This window comes from Cuculus canorus, chromosome 4 (assembly GCF_017976375.1).
Source record: "Cuculus canorus isolate bCucCan1 chromosome 4, bCucCan1.pri, whole genome shotgun sequence".
Lineage (NCBI taxonomy): Eukaryota > Metazoa > Chordata > Aves > Cuculiformes > Cuculidae > Cuculus > Cuculus canorus.
Window position 1 is genome coordinate 44,935,499 of NC_071404.1, and position 20,565 is coordinate 44,956,063.

At 40.8% G+C, this 20,565-nt stretch overlaps 1 protein-coding gene across 5 annotated transcripts in view; it reads right to left on the minus strand.

Annotated features, from left to right (window-relative positions):
* The window catches only part of GRIA2 (glutamate ionotropic receptor AMPA type subunit 2), a 96,310-nt gene extending 77,235 nt beyond the window's left edge, over positions 1-19,075 (minus strand). For all 5 annotated transcript variants that reach the window (XR_008449589.1, XM_009565712.2, XM_009565713.2 and 2 more), the window contains exons 1-2: positions 18,695-19,075; positions 18,447-18,587 (exon numbers count right to left, since the gene is read on the minus strand). Coding sequence is in view for 4 of the 5 variants with exons in the window: in XM_009565712.2 (XP_009564007.1) it covers positions 18,447-18,587; positions 18,695-18,782 (229 nt within the window). In the remaining variant the exon portion in view is untranslated. The remainder of the gene's footprint in view (positions 1-18,446; positions 18,588-18,694) is intronic.
* Positions 19,076-20,565: the final 1,490 nt, after the last annotated feature.

The window sequence follows — 20,565 nt, forward strand, 5'->3', positions numbered from 1 at the left end:
CACCTCTCTTCCACGGTCCTGCCTACTTATTTTCTCTTCCTATGTCTTTCTTCCCCTCTTCAATTTCCTCTTTTTTCCTTACCCAGAAGGAACTTCTGATGGATTGTTTTCCTTTACTTATTAGAAAGGAAACTAATGTCAAACCAACAAATTTTTATGTCAAACAGAATTCTTGCATTCTCACCAGCTCTTAGGAAATCTACACTCATTTCCAGCTCTGCTGTAGACATTCATCATGACCTTGAGGAAATAATTTAATTTCTTTCCACACGTCTTTTGCAGTGCAGTGAAAAGAAGGAATAAAAGTTCTTTTGTCTCCCTTGGATACTTCAGTTCTGAGCTTTTTGGGCCAAGGATTGGCACTTATACAGCTGTACAATGTCTAATATAATAAATCTGCATTACCTCCAGGGACTTCCAGACACGAATGTAATGCAAATAAATGCAGATGATGCTCTGCAGTACAAACGACTTCTTATTTACAGTTGCTGAAGGATACTACCATGAAACAGTTCGCACAGTTACTAAACGTACAGCAATCACTCTTAATACCTGCTTATAAATACACAAGTACTTACAGGATTTTGGAACATTAAAACAAGTTGTCTCAAATTAGCAAAGCCATATAGTATAGCAGACTGATGCAAAAACCTAATTGATAAAAAGGCTATGTAGTTCAAATCTCTCAAAACTACTGACAGACGCAGACTAGTCCAAATACAATAGCTGAAGTGCTCCTAACTGCCCCTCATCATCTTCAGCACTCCCTTGTCACTACTGTACAATACCCTTGAGGAAATTTAAATACTGAAATGAATACCCAGACTTCAGAAAAAGCACTGATTCACAATCAGACTGCAACTGACTTATAATGGTGCGAGTTGTAATGACGTGACTTATGAGATGATTATATACATAATATACATATGATTGATAATGACGTGCATTCAAAATCGGGATCTTCATCTTTGTAATCAACTGTTTCATGCTATGCTGTGAACTGACTGGCAGAAGTGATTCCCCTTTTATTGCTCTTCCCTAAGTATTACTATTTAGACCTTCCTTTTTATTCAACAGCATATATGCTCTGTTCAACTTGAGCGTAAGGTGAATCAAGTCTTTCACTAAATAATTTTGAACAAAAAATATCCTCAAAAAAACCTCAAAAAACCACACATACAAAACAAAAAACAAACAAACAAACAAAAAAAACCAAAAAACCCAACAAAACCAACAACGTCCCCTATAATTGCTGAATTGCTGAGGCCTGAAGACAAGTCCACTTCAAAATCAGTTCATTTTTAAAGCCTAGTGGGAAACTAGCCTACAGTTTGAAAAAAAGTGCTGGTGTTCAGAGAATTGCAAGGCCTTGAAACCTACCAAACGTTATTATAAATGAAGGACTGGCTGATACTAGAAAGCCCTTAACTTGATATCAAAAAAGACACTCTTCAGTCCAATTTACGTTTCTTCTTGAGGGGCAACATCAAATCCCAGACTAGAATTACACTGATCTTCACATTCAGGACAAAAATACATCCAGTAAAATTATCAATTTCTTTTATCAAACATTTCACTTCTGTTAATGCTACATAAGTCAAACACAGCAGAGCAAACACAGAGGAGTGCTCTTAAAATAGCAGTGTATTATTCTCCCAGAAATAGTATCATGTCTATAACTTATACATGCATTGAACTTAGCAGCATGAGCATCTTAAACACACTCTGAGATTTGTAATGCCACCATAATGCATTGGCAGAAGTTAATAAGAATTACAGAGAAGCACAGGAAAAAATGCACCCTGTTTTCCTGAAGGATATATCACAGTACATTCAGAATCTTTCAACAGAAAAGTGTATGGTCTTTTGTCGATAGCATAGCAACTTCTTTCTTTTTCCTCTTCATGTTAGTGGACTTACTTAGAAATTATTAAAACTGAGAACTAACACAACACGAAACCACAAGATATGCAACCAGAAAAAAGACTTTAGTATGTTACTAAGAAAGTAATGGTAAACCTTTCTCTGAACATTTCTTTCTATTAAGCTGAATGTAAAAATAAACAATTTATTTTTCTCTGTTTTGAAAGTATCTTCTTTTGCACAAAAAGATTCATCTTCTTCATTACTAAAAACACACATGTACGAGCATATCGCTTCCTATTATCAAATATTCCAGAGCAAAGGCCAAGTCATACAAGGAGAAAGTAAAAGAGACACTTTCGACAGCTCTCCATACTCATAATTCCTTTAGTGGATGACAGGAAATCTGGAACGCTGGTGTGAACTCAAGTCTGTCCTTAATTGTGTCATGCTGACGAGGCTATCCCCTCTCATTTTGCTATGCAAAGAAGTGACGCACTCCAGACGCGCACCCCCATTCACTGCTGCCCATAACATACCTCTGACTTATCACCCGCTTTTGAAGGAGGTATGCAGGAGCAGGAGATAAAGCAGGAAGGAGAATTTGAAGTCACCTACGATATCCTACGCAAATCCCCAGTGTCCCAAAATAGTGAATACAATAGCGACAATAGCAAACAAGATGAGCCCGTACACATTCTCAATCCCCACTGCTCCTGGCTGGGCAACTTGCATCCAAACAGCTAATCATTCTTCTCTTAAAAATAATATGGCCAACTCCAGATTGCGTACTGCACAGAGGTCCTGGCCTGCACTCTCCCTAAACCACACATGGACATTGGCTGCAGCTAACTGGCACACTTGTTGTCAAACAGCTTGTGAAAAGAATTTTAAATATTTTAATAAACACAATCAAGGTGCTACATTTTTAGAGGAATCGGTAACTGGTGTCTGCCATTTCATTAGAAAAGTTGACCACTATGCTGATGATTCAATGGAAATGAATCCTTTTAAAAATTTGACTACTGCTTACAGTGAATTACAAATGGATGGAATTAAAAGTAACCATTTCTGAAAAAAGAAAAATCCCATGACAGTCACTGTGAGAGATGCATAGTTCAAGACCCAAAGATATTGAATCTAAGATGGAATAATTTTAAAGACTCAGGTGCATATGCAGACATTCATTCTAGCCTGTTCTGTTCAACAGTATTTCTCTTGATTAAGACATGTTTTGAAATAATCTCCAGAAGAGTACTTGTGCTGAAGAATAAGCAATAGTTCAAAGGAACTTCCATCCTGAAAATTGCCAGCACTCCTAGTTTTTTTTTTTTACTGACTACAGTTTATTTCGTCCAGTCAGGTAGTATATTCCAAATAAATCATTAAGAGCTTGAAGTATTGCTACTTAAGCAAGTGATTTGATTTTAGAAAAGACCTTGTGTTCCGCTCAACTGTGACAACCTGTGAACAGAAGACCCAGTAGCCCTATGGTGCACCTACAGTCTGGATGAGAGTTCTTGCTGACATTTGGGGGTGTGTTTGTGACACAACACTGACTGTCCCTTCAGAAACATCATTCTGTGTGGCAAGGAAATCCAGACAAACAAAAAAGCAAGAATGGTACTGTGCACCAGTAACCAGTCAGTATCACGACAGGATTACAACTATGGTCTCTACCTTGCCATCAGTTGTAATAATTTAGCAATAGAAAACTCACCATTTAATTCAGTCGTGTGTTAACTCTCTGTAACATTTATTCTTAACTTAAAACTCCAAACATTTTCTGTGTATTTTGTTTTTCATTATTATGAGGTAAACGGGATGAACTGTAGTCAAATGCATGGGGAAAACTGGCACAAATCCTGTGAATCACAGTCCTCCTGAGCTTTTGCAATTCCAGATAAGTGTTGCTGGCATGCTAAGTATCCTGGACCTTTCAGGATTCAGTCCTGAATCAAAGTGAGTTATATCAACTGAATAGAGAATTTGAAGGAAAATCTAGTAAGCCTGTCCCTGAGGGCTGCATATGATTTTGTGATCACTGTTTTTCATTGCCTGTATAAAGGTACAGGCACACCATAACAAGGCTGCTCTGTTCACTCGATGCACTCTTTTGCTACTCAACTGCATTTCACTACAGCTATTCATGCTGTTATTCTGACTTTCAGGTTTAAATTGTTCACTTTTTATGCTATGTATGAATAATCTAGATCTTAACAAGATGTTCTATTTGTTTCTAAGTTTGCTTTTCCTTGAAATTTTGCTTCCTGTTTCTACACAGGAAATGAAAAATCATATGTACCTGTAAAGCGTGATAAGGAAAATGTTCCTACGCATTGATGTGGGCATAAAAGATGCCACTACTGCGCGTATGCTAACGCAAGTGGCCAATGCCTTAGCATACCTGGGGTATTGTCAGCAAACCCAGACCCAGCGGCCAAGGCCCTGAAGCTTGCTAGAAGACCTTGGAATCATTAAAAAATGCGCAACTCCAAGTAGAAAACCAAAACATGAAGATAAGGACCACAGGTGCAGCATTAGTCATTGTGCGGTGGAAATTCACTGGGTAGATGTTAGCTGCGGACAGGGGGACTATATAAGCCTTTGCCTTTTCACATTAAAGCAATTTCATTTGTCACCCCCAAAACAGAGTCCTTGCCTTTATTCGCTACACACTTTAGCCTAAATGGAACTTCTCAGCAATTCACAGAAAAGTGGAAAAAAAACCCTGAGTGCTTTATTGCAATCTCCCACTTTCCCCTTCATAGAAATGGAGCATGATATGAATTAAATATTCACTATATGAAAATTATACATAAATAAACAAGATAATTTTATTTTATCTGATGACCAAAAGGAAAATATCATTCCCAAAAGGAAAATATCATTCCCAAAAATAATTCCTTTTATCATTTTCCAAACAGGTCCTTCAGCAAATACTTTGGACAAAACAGATTGCCTGGCAGATCATGCAAAGCACATTGAAGGTTGAGCATCCTTCATAGAAAAAATCCTAACAGCAGTATCCTAATCTTTAAATGTAGAGCCTTTTAACTTGTATCCGTGAACATAGCTGCCATATCAGCTAAACAAGGAGAAATCACAGAATCATAGAAACACCAGGTTGGAAAGGACCCACTGGATCATCGAGTCCAACCATTCCTAACAATCCCTAAGCCATGCCCCTCAGCACCTCATCACTAAACATACAGAGAACTCTATAGTTGAAACTCCCTATCCTGAACTTAATCTAGAAAAACATTAAGTGACTAGACCCATGAGAAGAGCAAATACCATGTCGGCCATGGCCAATGCAGCTTAAAACACAAACAGCATTAAATTTTAGCACCTAAAATATACGGTATAGAATACAAACTGTAACTCCAGGATAATAACTCACTCGTTCAAAAAACACACTGCAATCCCTCCTAAGGGAGGTCAAAAGACAGACTTTCTGTTACAATATAAGCTTAAAAAATGGCCGGTCATCTAGTACAAGATAAGATGAAGAACTTCAATCTAATATGAAACCTTGAGGTTAGTACAGTCAGGAAAAAAGGAGACCTGATCATATAAGTGCTTCTCTTTATATATATATATATACACACACACATATATATATATATATATATATAAAATCCTTCTCGGCCTGGCCCTAACTGCATTCCACAAAGATAAGGCAAAAAGTCAGCTCCTCTTGGAGCTCAGACTCTCTCACTTCCTATACCACTGGGCTACTCCAACTAAAAGGTGAAAGATCTGCACAGCATCCAGACCATCACAAAACCAGAGCGCTTAAACCCATTATAGTTAAGAAAGCAGCTTCTAGTCATTATCACACTTCCTTTGCCTCAGAGCTATGGTCAGTCACGCAAGAAGGGAGAGGAACAATTTTAGTTTGACAGTCTCAGTTAGGAGCTTCTAAATAGCAGCTTTTTGTTATTTGAGCTGTCTTTTCTGTTAGGTGTTAACTCTTGCAAAATTTCACTGTTAGACAATTCTCACCACTCAGTTTGGGTTAACATAGATGCCTCCAGCCTTGTTCCGTTCCTGGACTCCTTTAAGTTCCCAGTTTGTACATGTCAGTGTTATGTAGCATAGTTTCCAAATCATAGAATAGCTTAGGTCAGAACGGACCTTTAAAGGTCTTCTAGTCCAACCCTCCTGCAGGAAGCAGAGAGATCTTCAACTAGATCAGGTTTCTCAGAGCCCCATTCAACCTAACCTTGAATGATTCTAGGGATAAGGGCATCTACTGCCTCTCTGGGCAACTTGTTTCATTCAGTGTTTCAACATCCTCGCTGTAAAAAAAATCTTCATTATACCTAGTCTAAATCTCCCCTCTTTCAGATTAAAACTATTACCCCTTGTCCTATCACTACAGTACCTGATAAGAGCCGCTCCTCAGCTTTCTTGTAGGCCCCTTTTAAGTACTGGAAGGCTGTTATAAGATCTCCCTGGAGCTTTCTCTTCTCTAGGCTGAGCAAGCCCAACTCTCTCAGCCTTTCTTTATAGGAAAGGTGTGCTATTCCTCTGATAATTTTTGTGGCACTCCTGTAGATCCACTCCAAAAGGTCCACATCTTTCCTGTGCTGAGGACTCCAGAGCTGGACACAGTGCTCCCAGTAAGGTCTCACCATAGCAGAGCAGAAGGGCACAATCACCTCCAATGACCTGCTGGTCCCACTGTATGTGTATGGTTGGTATGTATATGCCAGCTCATGTCCAGCTTGTCCAGCCCCAAGTTCTTCTTCACAGCGCTGCTCTTAATGCTTTCATTCCCAGCCTTTACTGATATCAGGGGTTGGGCAGACCCAGATGCAGAACCTTGCACTTGGCCTTGTTGAACCTCATGAGGCCCGCTTCTTGAGGTGTGTCCAGGTCCCTACGCATAGCATCCTGTCCTTCAGGCATGCAAACTGTACTGTGCAGCTTTGTGTCATCTGCAAACTTGGTGAGGGTGCACTTGATTCTGCTGTCTGTGTCACTGATGAGGATATTAAACAGTACTGGTCTCAATACAGACCCCTGAAGGCTACTCCCTGTCACCAAGCTCTATGTGGACACCGAGCTGCTGACCACTACACTTTGGATGTGACCATCCAACAAATTCCTCATCCTGAACAGGCCACCCATCAAATCCATCTCTCTCCAATTTAGAGAGATGTATGATGTTGCAGACCTTGTCAAAGGCCTCACAGAAGTCCTGACAGATGACATCCATAGCTCTTCCCTTGTTCACTGATGTAGTTGCTCCACTTGGGGGACTGGCCTGTGATGGCCTACTTTATGGAAGAGAACTGGAGATGTCACCACAGCTACGAAGGACTCACAGCAAGTAGATAAAGCCACCAAGGATTACAGAATGAGGAATTCCCAGAAATATCAGAAGGAACACCACCTGCAATGAACACACCTGACCTCTGGCTTAAAAGTCTGCAAGGATGCATAGGACAGATCTGAACTCCATGAGACCTTTTTTCCCCCTCAAAACTCTTCTACACCATAGTCACAGTGAGGTATACCTCTTCCTGGCTTGTCAAGTCATGCAGTCTCTCCTATGGACTGTCAGATGCATTTAGGAAGCTGTTTTGGAATGAGATGAGTTCTCTTGAGTTCTGAACCAGAAAGAATTCAGAAAACCAAACAAACAAGCAAACAAAAAACCCACTTCACATCCACCATTAATGTCACTATCACCCAACGGACATGTATCATAAAAAAAAAACCAATAATGAGTCACTGAGTAAGATGTTCTTAAACTTGAGCCTGGGAAGCAGAAGACAATTCTAATGACATGGACTAGGGTTCCTGGAAGAGATACTTCTGGTATACTTAGCTGGTTGGCAGAGGTGAAAGGAGGAAAAGGAAACCTAAGGCAGAAAACCAGAATTTTTCTTAATGAAAAATAAAAAAAAAAAAAAAAATCAGACCAAAAGCCAAGATTGTTAAATTGCAGTGCACTAAACTAGGCTCATAGTTGGTTAGCAATCTGTAGTGATATGACTAGGTTAACCATCGTCCTGTAAACTTGTACAGCTTCCCCGACGAGTTTCAAATGACATTTGGTAGATAAGACAATTTTAAAGACACAGGTTTCTTGCTACAGAATCAGGGATGTGTCACAATTAAATAATCAGCACAATTGTTTTCACAGTCTTTTTAAGAGCCCAGTAGTAGCAACACTTGTTTGTTGTTTAAGCACTATGGGAACAGAGGAAAACACCAAAAGAAAATTCAGAATCAGATCTACATTGTTGAAATGTATCATGTGTATGAAGCAAGGAAATACACCACATGAACTTTTTTCCTAATACACCTGTTTTTTAAGGGAGTTGGTATTTAGTTGGAAAATGGCTTCTACACGCTGCAACATATACACAGTCATGCAACAATGAAATACTGCAATAACTGACCACTGCAAGTTCCCGGGCTGCAGGATAAAGCCAGAAACACAGGCCCAGGAAACTGCAGTTCTGCATACCAGAAAAATGCTGTCAGTTGCAATACTGAACCACTGGTCCAAAACAAAGCCAGAATTAGTTCCATACAGAAAGGAAAACGAAAATCCTAAAGTGAAGTGAACCATTTTTTTGCATGTCCAGAAGGACTAAGTTAACAGGAAAAGTACATGCCTAGTAACACTGCAGGCTCTTCAACATGTTGGAATAGGCATAGAGCACTCTTGGAAGTATGTATTTATTTGAAGTGACTAATTCATGACTTAATAGGGCCCATGGTTTCCACTACAAACACCAACTAATTGCAACAGTACTTAGCCAAAAGATGTTAGCGTTTCTAAGAGTTGTTTGGTGTTTACAGATATGCTCTTTTCTCATGAAACTCCAGAAATTATTCAAGTTACCAAGTAGATGTATTAAGCACTATTTTAGATACTTTTGTATCTAAAGCACCCCCATAGGCTGCCAGATGTGCTACAGGACTTGCAGGACACTCACTCACATTTTCTGGAGCTGCACCTTGAGGTCACACAGAATAGCGTAAGTATCACAAACTAGGTCTTCAGGTCTATTAATCACAGGTGAATTTAAACTGCCTCTAAATATTGAGACATTGAAGAATATATTCTCTTTTTATCAAAAACAGAAGTAAAGACATAATACAATCAAAGAAACATTGCATGTTTCACTTGCTAAAAATTCAGTATTTGCAGCTCACAGATGCTTGCTTATTTCTATAGTGCAAGTTCACTATTGAGTTCTATAAAGCCAAGCCAAAACACATTTTCCGACAAGTGAGAAAGTTGTTAAGAAAAAATTAAAATTTCAAATTTATACAAAAATTTTACCAAAGAGTAACATCCATGATAAAATACAAACACAGGAAAGGAACAAGCATTATATTTTTCCTCTTCACCTATACAAGAGCAGACTAAACCTTTGCTTTCTTAGCTAAGCTAAGAGTTCTATTTACATACTTATACTAAATTGAAATGGTGTCATAATTTTTCTAACGTTTCCATACTGACTCCTGAAAAAAGCATTTAAGAAACATGTGCGATATTTAAAAAAATATATAGTGTCATATAGGAACACATATTGCAAAATTTGGAAACAATATTCTTTAGCTCCAACAGACGCTTAATCATTTCAGGACTTTTGGGAATTGTTTAATCCCTGCCTCTTTCCAAAATTAAATCAGTTTTTGACACTCACAGAGAAAAAGAAATAAGAATTCTGGACCTGTTTTTGTTCCTACCACCATCAGCAGAAGCTTGACCATTTATTTGACTGACCAAAAATAGTTTGGCCTTATTACTCTGGAGTTCCAGACTACAGGATCAGGTTGCCGAATACATGAACTAATCTGATTAGTCAGTAAAAGGCATGAACGACTTTTCAGTCATAACTTTTCAGAATTTCAGCATGATCCACTCTCATCAAACGAAAGCATCTTAGAATGGGACAGAAGTAAAGCTGTGAGTGAAATTAAAACCACATTTACCGTGCAATTTATAAAGTATAGTCTCTCATATTTTCATCTATTTCCTGATGCCTCAAATACATCTAGTCTTTAAATATAATAGTATCATAATGTTTCCAGGTGTCCATTTAAAATGGCTTCAAAAGTCTAAAGCTGTGTATAAATCTGGCCAATTATTGCTGATTGTGCAGAATTTTCTGAACTTGTGATTCCCCCTCCTATGTTTTATGATAATAACAAAGGGCAAGAAATTGCCTTCCTGCTCCCAAAACCCTGAGAATTACTTTCCCCTCTTCCAGTACCAGGATGAAAGTAGGATTACCGTGATTTTTTTCATCAAGAATCCATCTAGGGAGGAAGAATGAAGAAGAGTGAGAGACAGAAAGGGAGACTGATATCAAAGCAAAAATGGCCCAGCACTAAGAGCATTCAACTGAAAAGTGAAAGACAGAGGGTTAAATTCAGGTCTTCTGCCAGACATGGACAAGATACGAAACAACAGGGTTACACCCTGGATGATTCTCTGAACCATTCACTGTAACACGGGTGTGGATCAGTCCTGTTTCTGCTCTAAGTAACATTGCTGTAGCTTATGTAGGTATGAGCTTGGTATGCATCACCCTTGCAAATTATCTACCCTGCTTTTCAAATACTACACCTGGAATAAACTCCCCGACAGCAGTATATATGCACAAGACATAATCACAGAGCAAAGTTTTGCTGCTTGCAGGATCTCACATTTGCACCAAGAATCCCTTCTAAGTCTCTACTATCAAAGCATCATAGAATTTGCTACGTTGATATAGGGGATAACAAAGCTAAGAAAAAAATCCTAGCATTTTGGTTTGGAAGACGTTTTGTCAAAAACAACTCATAACTAGTATCAGGGAGAAACATTTTGAGCAAGCTAACCCTTAACATCTTCCAATTCAAAGATTTACAATATTATTCAACAAATGACTCAGACTGTACAGCTCTAAGCAGGTCAATTTCATTAGCATACATTTTCAGAAATTCTGAGACAGTTTACACACATCCTTGTATGTTTACAGACATACAATGAAATTCAACGCACTCAAGTACTTCAGATCCACATTACATGGGATAGTAAACCACATTAGCCTTCTCACTCTGTCGCTATTGACGAGTCATACAACTACCAAATACATCCATAAAATGCAGAAAACCAAAGAAAATAAAACAAACCCTTTCCAGGCTGCAATGCAGCTGCAAAACTGAACTATTGAGGTTTCCAGCCCTGTTGCTGACGCGAGCTCTGAGTTTTCTCTGCACAGATGATGAGAAAATCTCCACATTATCTAACAGATTGCTGTTTACATTCTCTCTCATACTAAGTGCTTAGGAAGAATTTATTTGTAACTTCTAAAGTCTGTGGAAAAGTCAGTTCACATCATTTGCAAAACACAGAGGCATCTTTTCCACCCCAAGTAATGTTTTTAAACTTTCAAACAGATTTACTGTGAGAATAAATTACAGTGTTATGACAGTCTTAATCACAGCAGTCTAAAAAATTGCAGTATCAAAACAATGCAATATTAACTACTTGAAATTGAAATTAAACTGAATAGGTGAGACAGATATATGAACAAATGCTTGCTATTTTAACATTTCATATAATTAGCCACTGTCCCTCATTGAGCTTTGAAACTGCTACCGGTTGTGTGAGTATGCATTTATCAGTTTGGGCAAATAGGAACATTTTACACAATTTTGTCCTACTCTTCCTCATTGGGAGAATCATTTGGAAAAAACATGTCCATTCTAACACATAAATCCCAGACTACTCTTTCCTTTCAGCAGCAAAGTGGAAGCACGTTTACCTCCTGTAGCTAAGAAATGAAGATATACTATTTTCACGTGCAATAAAACCCAGTTAAGTCATTCATGGACTAACTGAAGTGATTGGTAATTCAGTTACAGACCCAGTACACCAAGCACACAAAGCAATCACACACTGATTTAAGTTAATGAATACAAATCTGAATAATCTTCCTCTAGTATGAAATAAAATAGCACATTAGAGTTGAAATAAGACATCTCTTGTGCTTGATTCCATCACCTTTAGTTGAACCGCATGTAACATTTTAACCTTCAAAAAAAATCCTATTAATTTCTCTGAGTTAGGTTTGGGAGCAGGTGGCAGGAGATGGCAGCAGCTGGAGCTGAACCATACCTCCTTGCAGGATCATGACTATCTTTTTCTCCGACTTTTTTTTACATTCTCATAAAGTGACTAGCCATAGGTAAATGCATTAAGTATCTGTACATTAAATAAGATTCAAGACAGAAATGTGAACTCTCTATGTTCATTTTCAAAACGGGAACTTCAGGGAGGGAAGCTAATCTCCCCATAAACTGCCTGATTTGAGAACTTTTTTCTTAAAACAGTGAAAACGGAAAAAAAATAATCAAAGCTCGGTTATGGAATAATTATTAAACAAGGGAGCACAGCAGTGTAGCATTAGAAAATCAAAAATGTTCTACAGTGGGTATAGATACAGATAGATAAAGAAAGTAAATAGTATTTCAAAAGACATCTATACCAAATCATAACTGCATGCAAATACATACAAAAGCAACAGCAGTATTTTAAGCACAGTTATTCACTTCAGAAGGTGCAATATGCATTTGATCAACATGTGGTTATTTAAAACCTGCTTTTACTCCTTACTGTTCATCTGGCTTACGATATGCATTCACTACATTTGCCTGATGCTTTTATTCACTCCTTATTGCTTATCCATAAAAAAATCATCATTGCAAGGACCCTTTCATTTAAATTAAAGCTCTTTTGTAGTTTTAACAAGGTTAAATATGTGGCCAATGGAAATTTTTTTTATGAACTTACTAAAGAAAACTAAAAAAGGTTTCAAGACAAATTAATAACGATGTTTCACAAACCTATATATTTTGTATAAGAACATTCAGGCTTTTGCCCTATCTTTTCAAAAATCTAGATCGCAAAACAAATTAAACCTTTCTCCACAGTCTTCTAAAAGTAGGTAACAAGGTATTCATGTTCTGATAAATGCAATAATCAGTTAGATAATAATGGAAAAATCTTGTTCATTTCAGAAATTGAAGTTCCAGTTAATTGTCATATGAGAAGCCCATTCACATATACATATATAGAGAATTTGATATATACAATTGATTTTATTAGCTATTCAGGTAACTTTTCAGTGCTATCTTCAGTCTGACCTGACATTCCTTCACCTGAGTTGCAGTGACGTTGGTTCCAGAATGTGGGCAAGAACCTTCAATATAACAAAATTAGTAATCCATGCACTCTATTGACAGGGGTGAGAATATTGACCTAAAGTGATAAATTATCTTAGTTGTAAGAGCTCTGAGACAATACTCTTGACAAAACTAATCATAGTGTTTAACCACTGTCCTGCTTTTTATTTATGTGACATTCAAAATAAACTACAGTTCACTATATAAGTACATATGTATATGTACATTTACATATTCGTGTGTATACACACATACATATATACATACACTCATGTTTACTGTGGGTTATTTCCTCTTTTTAGTTTCTTAAAAATTAGTCCTATCAGCACATATTACGGAAATATTAATTTAAAATTCTAGTTTTCTTGACCAATTTTTACAATTTAATCACATTGTCAAAGAAGACGTCTTCTAAATTAATTATGCTTATTATCTTAATGTTTTACATAATGCTAATAGAATAGTCTTTACATGTTTCAAACTAATAACATGTTCCCAGTTATTAAATACTTCACTAGTAATTACCAACTATTCAAAAGGAATTATTTATCTGTTAAACATGCCTTAAATCTCAAAAGTATTTTAATCATGAGAAGATTGACAAAAGAACTAAAGAAATTGGCAATAACAGTATCACTTAATGTAGCAGTCCTTGGTTTAAGGTCTGTAACACATACTGGATGGTACAGTAAGTCTAATGTATGTAAGGAGTTAAGTACATCCCCAGCTTTGTGCAGTCAAAGTCAGTGTAAATTAAAGCTTTCATTACATTAAATAGAAAAAAAAAAGTTATTTTGCTTTCATATATTAAATAAAAATAAAAACATATATAAACATATGAATATATTGAAGTGATTGACATAATATTGGTTGATTTAAGAGCTTGATTGGTATATTTAAGGCTTGATTGCAAAGCTACTCACAAACTGCTATTAAATATAAGTCACTTTAAGGTTTATAAGAGTAAAATATATACTCATTCTGTATTCAAAACTGCATAGTAATTTTTTATTTCATATATATGGACAAAATTAATGCAATAATCTTATAATAAAAATCTGAAAGGTGAAGTAGCCAAGTGAAAACTGTCGTATTTGTCTCTGTCCACATTCTGGATCACAGCTGTGCGAAAATGCTCTGTGAGCCAGGAGCAAAGATGCACAGCAGGGACAGCACTGTCACACAATAAATACCCCAGGTTTCTTTAGGAATAACTCTCAAGAGCAGAAGAATATTTGAAGTTTACTACTGAGCTCGATTTTGAGGTGAGAAATGTTCTGAGAGCAGCAAAAGCACCGGAATTCCTTTTGTAGGCTACATCCTGGTTTCATTTTATCATTTTACTACAGAAACCCACCTGATCATCTCCATTTTATATTTCACATCTGCTCACTGAGTCTGGGAAATATTTTATAGTGAAAAAGAAATGAGAAGGACTAGGAATATCAACAAACTGAAACATAACAAGTTTAATAAATTCCTCTTTTCCTTTAAAACCACTTCTAATAATTTATTGTGAAATATATTTAGGCTTGGTCTACAGTAATTTTAATTCAAATAAACACATCTGAATTTCTCCCATCTTTACCACTAAAAGATTTTTTTTTTTTTAGTATTCTTTAATCATTTTGCCAGCAGTATGACGAATGTTATTTCTTTAAGAATTCAGTTCATAGCATTATATTCCAAAATGGCTGGGAAAACCTTTGCCATGACTCCCAAGTTGCAACATTCTAGATATTCACAGGTTTTCAAAACTGCTGGTTGAAGATATAATGAAAGGATCTAAGGTTTACGCATGAATCAGCATCCCCTTGTCATAATGTCATGGTGCAGTGATCCCTGCAGAGCTGTAAGACTTGATTTAAAACAGAAAAGCTCAACACTGGCTCTTGAGCCAGCAGGATTAAACATCCAAGATCATGCATATATTACCTCTGTGCCGAAACTACTATATGAAAAACTGGTTTCAATTATGAAGGTTTTATAGGACTCCATTGGAAATGTCTTTTTAGGTGACTCCAATATCCTCTCAGTGCAAAAATACATGAGTACATAATACAACTATCCCTGTTTGGATTGCTGGATTTAAGAGAAAAGGATTTAATCTTCACCAGTTTCCTTTTGTTTTGAAGAAGAAATCTGATGTCGCTGACAGTCAGCACTTCTCTAATTAGACTGGACTCCATTACACTGTGCTGCAGGACAATAAAGTCCAGTGGTTCGGATACCTTCCAATTCCACACTATGAGTTACCTGTGGTGCTGCACCTCTGCCACAGGTCTTAAAAGCCAGAGGTTCTCTTAAGAGTGAACATCTTTGTTAACGTCTGCCTTTACCATGTAGAATGTAATCCTCTAAATCGACAAGAAGGCTCAAATAGGGCCAAGTCTAGCCCATTTCTCCCAAAGGAATTAATAGCAGTCATGGCAGTAAACACTTCTCTTAATTGTGCCATCAGTCTGAAGCAAAGCTGCACCATCTCTCAATAAAAAACAGTGAGCCTCCTAGTGACATCAACTTTGAGGTGTCAAAACTGCAATTAGATTCCAACAGCTACTCCTGACGACCTGTCTACACATCTTCGCAGAAGACTTGCACAGTCCAGCAATTTAAAGTGACTATTTGTTACAGACAAATTACGCTGAGTTAAGGCTATATACTCACTGAATCTCCATTCCTCCTCAGCTACACCTGTCTTCTGGTCACCTTTAAATGACTGAGGAGTTTTACACTCTTCATCCCTCAGCAGTACATGACCACTGTCTCCTCTTTTTCTGGAAGCTTAGGAACCTTATTTAAAAGTAGTATCAGCAGTACAATTAATTAATCTAAAAACTGTTTGCTCCATCAAAGAAGTGTGAGCAAGTACTGACAGTAAGAGTGAAGATTCTTTAAATAGTTTTACAGTGGGCTGTTTGTTTTTAACGTGGATGGAATGGCACCCCCTAGTGTCCCTCTGATTCCTGAGGGGCAGGAGGGCGGCAGGCAATCCATGTCAGTGGGGCTGCGAGCTGCCAACCCCCTGGGTTGCAGGGCTACACACTGCATCTCCCACACCATCGTCCTGACCTTCTGCAGCCTGAGACAAACCTGACTTGAGGTTTCTCAATCAAAAGCTGAAATATTTCAGCTGTCAATTTCAGAAAAATTATCTATTACTCTTAGGGCAGAAAAGGTCATTACTACTATTACAGCATAAACCTGCCACTATATTTCCGTGAAGAAAAAAATCACCATGCCGAAGTGGAATACCCGGGTAACTACTGAAGCAACTACAGTTTCTTACTATCCTATATTTCTGTAACCTTCTTATACGCTTGTGTGGTTTAACTGCTGACAGTGCTGGTTTCCGACACACGTTCTTTGCACTCTGTTCTGAAAAAACATCAAACCCCCAACCTGCAGAATTTTCAGTATTTCAAATGAGACCAAGCATAAAGGGGACAAAAAAAGATGGATCCTCCTTAACCATTTGTGCATGCAATGCTCAGCAATCAACTACTAAATTCTGCTTCTTATAAGGCAAATATATATATTGGAGATATATATTGCCATATATATTGGAGAACTCCTTGTTCTTCAATCAAACCTTTCTTGAAAGGTAATCAAGAAAATACTATAGATATTTTTAGCATAGGCTTTACTAGTCAGTTAAATCTAATTGACAACATAACGGAACTAAACTATCAGTGATGACAGAGGTGACGAAAAGCAAGTACATGTTCAGGTCTTAATTTGGTGCTTCTTCCAACTGCTTCAAAATGGAAGCCTTGGACAAGGTTCAGAGATAGGGGAACCCAAAGAGTACGTAAAATCTGCCTTCTGCTGGAAGTCTCAAAGTCCATCACTGCAATTTACAGACTACATGCCATCTGAGTATTTTAAGAGGTCTCCAAGGAAGACAGGTAAGATCAAGAATACAATGCTTATGCATGCACACAGACATGGACAAAAATCTTGATAGGACAGGAACAAAATATGAATCCTTTACTTCCACAAAGACCAGGTGGCTATACTTGTCTCTAGTATTAATAGGAAAAAAAAAAATCAAGTATTTTATACAAGTTCTTTTCAGCATTTTTTTGCCTTCAGAGAACTGAGAAACACAGAAACACCAGTCATATTTTTGCAGAATGTTATCTACATTCCGCTACACAACTGGACTTCACCGACAGTCCCACTAACACATACTGCAAATACTAATCACAGGCAGTCCTGGTTACTGCAAACCATTGCTCATTACCCAAAAAAACAAGAACTCCCTAAACAGTTTGCAAAGATTAGCAAAATAGCCTTCCTGATTATGTGCTTTGATCTCTGACTTCAGCTGTGTGTGCCAGAACCTCCTGCCCTCGCACATGTCACTGACAGCTCTTGGGACTGAGTTCTTGGACCATCTATCCCAGCACCTGTGCCAGGCTGCCCCGCCACAGCACCACTTCACTGACCACAACGTGGCTAAAACAGGGAACAAGAAAAAACAAACCCAGAAGTCATCAATGGAGGCAAATTGCTCTCCCTGACAGCTGACCTCCACACTCAGTGTCCCTTACGGCTTATCCGCAGCAGGGACAGTGAAACGCTCCCAGGGAACACGGGGCTGGGTGGTCGCTGAGCTGTGGCTCAGTGCGGCACAGGAGAAGGCTCTGCTCCTTGCTGGCCATGCTACTGTGGGGCCTCCAGTTTCAGTGGGAACAGGTTTATTGGAAAGGCGGGCACCCGTCACTGCCTTGGGCACAACTGCCCTGCTCTCACAGCTCTCACCGCCCACATCGGCTGTGCTCGCTATCCCTTAAGGCCCGCCTGGCCTTCCCGCACCGGGCAGCAGCCGGGGAGCCGCTATGGAGCGGTGTGCGCGAAGAACCACCGCAGCGGAAAACCGTCTTCGCGCTGAGTCGATGGCGCCGCACCGCCCATCGCCTCCCCGGGGCGCCCACGTGCTCCGCGCGCCGCCGCACGCGCGCGGGCGGGCGGGCCCCGCCCCTCCGGAGGGCGGAGCCAGAGCAGAGCCGAGGGGGCGCCGGCTCCACGCGAAGGTGGGGGGGCGGCATAGCCGAAGCCGCAGCGTCCGCGCGGCGTAAAATGGCTGATCGCCTCCGCCTCCCCCCCCCCCCCCCCTTCCTCCGCGCTGTGTCGGGGTGGGTGGTCCCGGCCCTGCCCGCGCCGCTTCACGCGAAGGCAGAGCCCACCGCCTTATGTAACACGCGGGGGAAGCGCCGTGCGGGGCCATTTTAAACCTCCGCGAGGCGGGGGGGGAGGGGGGCGCGGAGACCCGCGCCTCGATGCCCGCGGGCGGCGGCCGCACGGTCGCTCCTGGTCATCCCGTTCATCCCGTTCCACACCCCCCCGCCCCGTTCCCAGCCCGTACTCACAGGCGTTGGTGACGGCGAAGCTGTTGGCTACCTCCAGGTTGTCGATGTGGGGAGTCAGCCTGAACTCCGAGGTGGAAAACTGAACCATCCCTACCCGAAAGGCGCTGTACTCCTGATCGGCGCCCCTCGGGAACAGCCCCCCTGCAGGGAAACACACGCGCGAGTCAGGGCGGAGGGGAACGACCCCGGCCGCGTGGGAGGGCGGCGGGGGACGGGGATGGGCGCGACGGCGGCGTGCGGGCACCTACCGATCTGGATGCTGTTCGAACGGACCCCCCAGATCAGCGCCCACAACGCGGGAGCCAGGAAGACAGAAATATGCATAATCTTTTGCATTTCCAGGAAAAGTAGAGCATCCACAAATCCGCGAAAACAGCCCCCTTTCTTCTTCCTCCTCCTTCTCCTCCTCGGCGAAGAGCGCTCGTCGCCCAGTTAGATCCTCCGCGATCCAAGCGCACCGGGGAAGACGCGAAGATTAGCCCTCGGCGGGCGGCAGGGGCCGGAGAAGCCGTAGCCCGCGCTGCCGCTGAGAGAGGGATGGAGAGAGAGAAAGGGAGGGAGGGAGAGAGAGATGCGCCGCTCCGGTCCTCGTTCCAGCTCCTGGAATAAGGAGTCGGGGTGGGATGGAGGCGGGGTGGGGGGGGGGGAGGTGGGAGAAGGAAGGAGGATGCCCGCGTGCCGCTGGCGGCGCCGCCGCTGCTGCTGCCGGAGCGCGCCCGCCGCCTGGCCCTGCCCTTCGCACGCGCTCGCTCTCTCGCACCAAGCGCGCCGGGACCGCGCACTGCGCGAGCAGCCGGGCCGGCGGGAGCGCCCCTCTCCCGCGCGCGCACCCCCCCCCCCCCTTCCCCGATTCACCGCCCCGCCCCTTCGCGCGCGCGGCCGCGGTCGGGGACACCGCCAGCCTTCAGCACCGCGGACAGCGCCGCGGAGAGGGCGGCGGGCCGGCTGCCGCGGCGGCTCCCCAGGGCGCGATCCGCTGTCCCCGTCCCGGCCCCGCTGCCTCCACGCAGCATCAACACCTCCAGGTGTTTCATTCCACACCCCGAAGGAGCGAGCCCGGAGTCAGCCCCAACGCCTTCCCTCGGGAGAAGGCGCTGGGATGCGCCCGCCGCCGCCTGCCTGCAGAGCCGCTCGGAACTAGGGGATCTTTAAGGTCCCTTCCAACACAAACTGCTCTATGATTCTGTATAAAAGGCACGGATCAATCTCACACCGATTTCCTTCTGTGACAGCCGGAGATGCCAAGATGTTAGCTTGGAAGGAAAGCAGAAATAGGAAGGAGGAAGGAAAGAAACCCCACCTATTTTGGGGGAGTCTTATTTATCTATTTTTCTGTTTATTTATTTATTTTTCAGTTTCACTAGTTTTCACGAGGATGGCATTTGGATATAGCCGCCTTCCACACATATCTGAAAAGCATATTTTTAACTGTGTACCCAAGCCAGGAGAGTTTGTGTGTAGGAAGGTTTAAACCTATCCAGATATTTAGCTTTCATGTAGGTTAGGTTTTTTCCAAGATGGGTTTCAGCTATATTATATACTGCAAGCTAAATTTAACATTTTTCAGTTTGGCACAAAGTCTGTTGCTATGTACCACACACGCGCGTGCGCGCGCACACACACACACAGACACACACAAGAAGCAGTGTAGTAATACTGTGACTGCAATCATGAATTTGCTATTAAATTATCATTTGCTGGTATATATTTTTGTTACATATCTTTGTTGCTGTCAATAAAGATGAGGAATATCCATGTAGGAAAGGATACTAATCTTGCATTGCATTTCCTTTTTTCTTCTTCTTATTAAATTCTCTTAAATCTCCTTTCCAGAGACAAAGATATCGAAGCATCAGATATTCAGATGTCGATATAAGTACATGTGGTGAACACATAAGAAGTAGGCTGCTTGAGGCCCTTTACCCATCACTAATGCATGATGAGTTTGGTTTCATTTGAGTCATTTCATCATGAAATTCTGTACTTGCTTCTGTCTGTACTCGTGTCACCATCTCTCTTTTTCACCACAAAATGAGATGAGCCTGAAAAACACAGTGAGCTTTAGCATCATGAGCTTATAGACCCTATCATATTACTTGGGTAGGATAGCAGAGTTGCT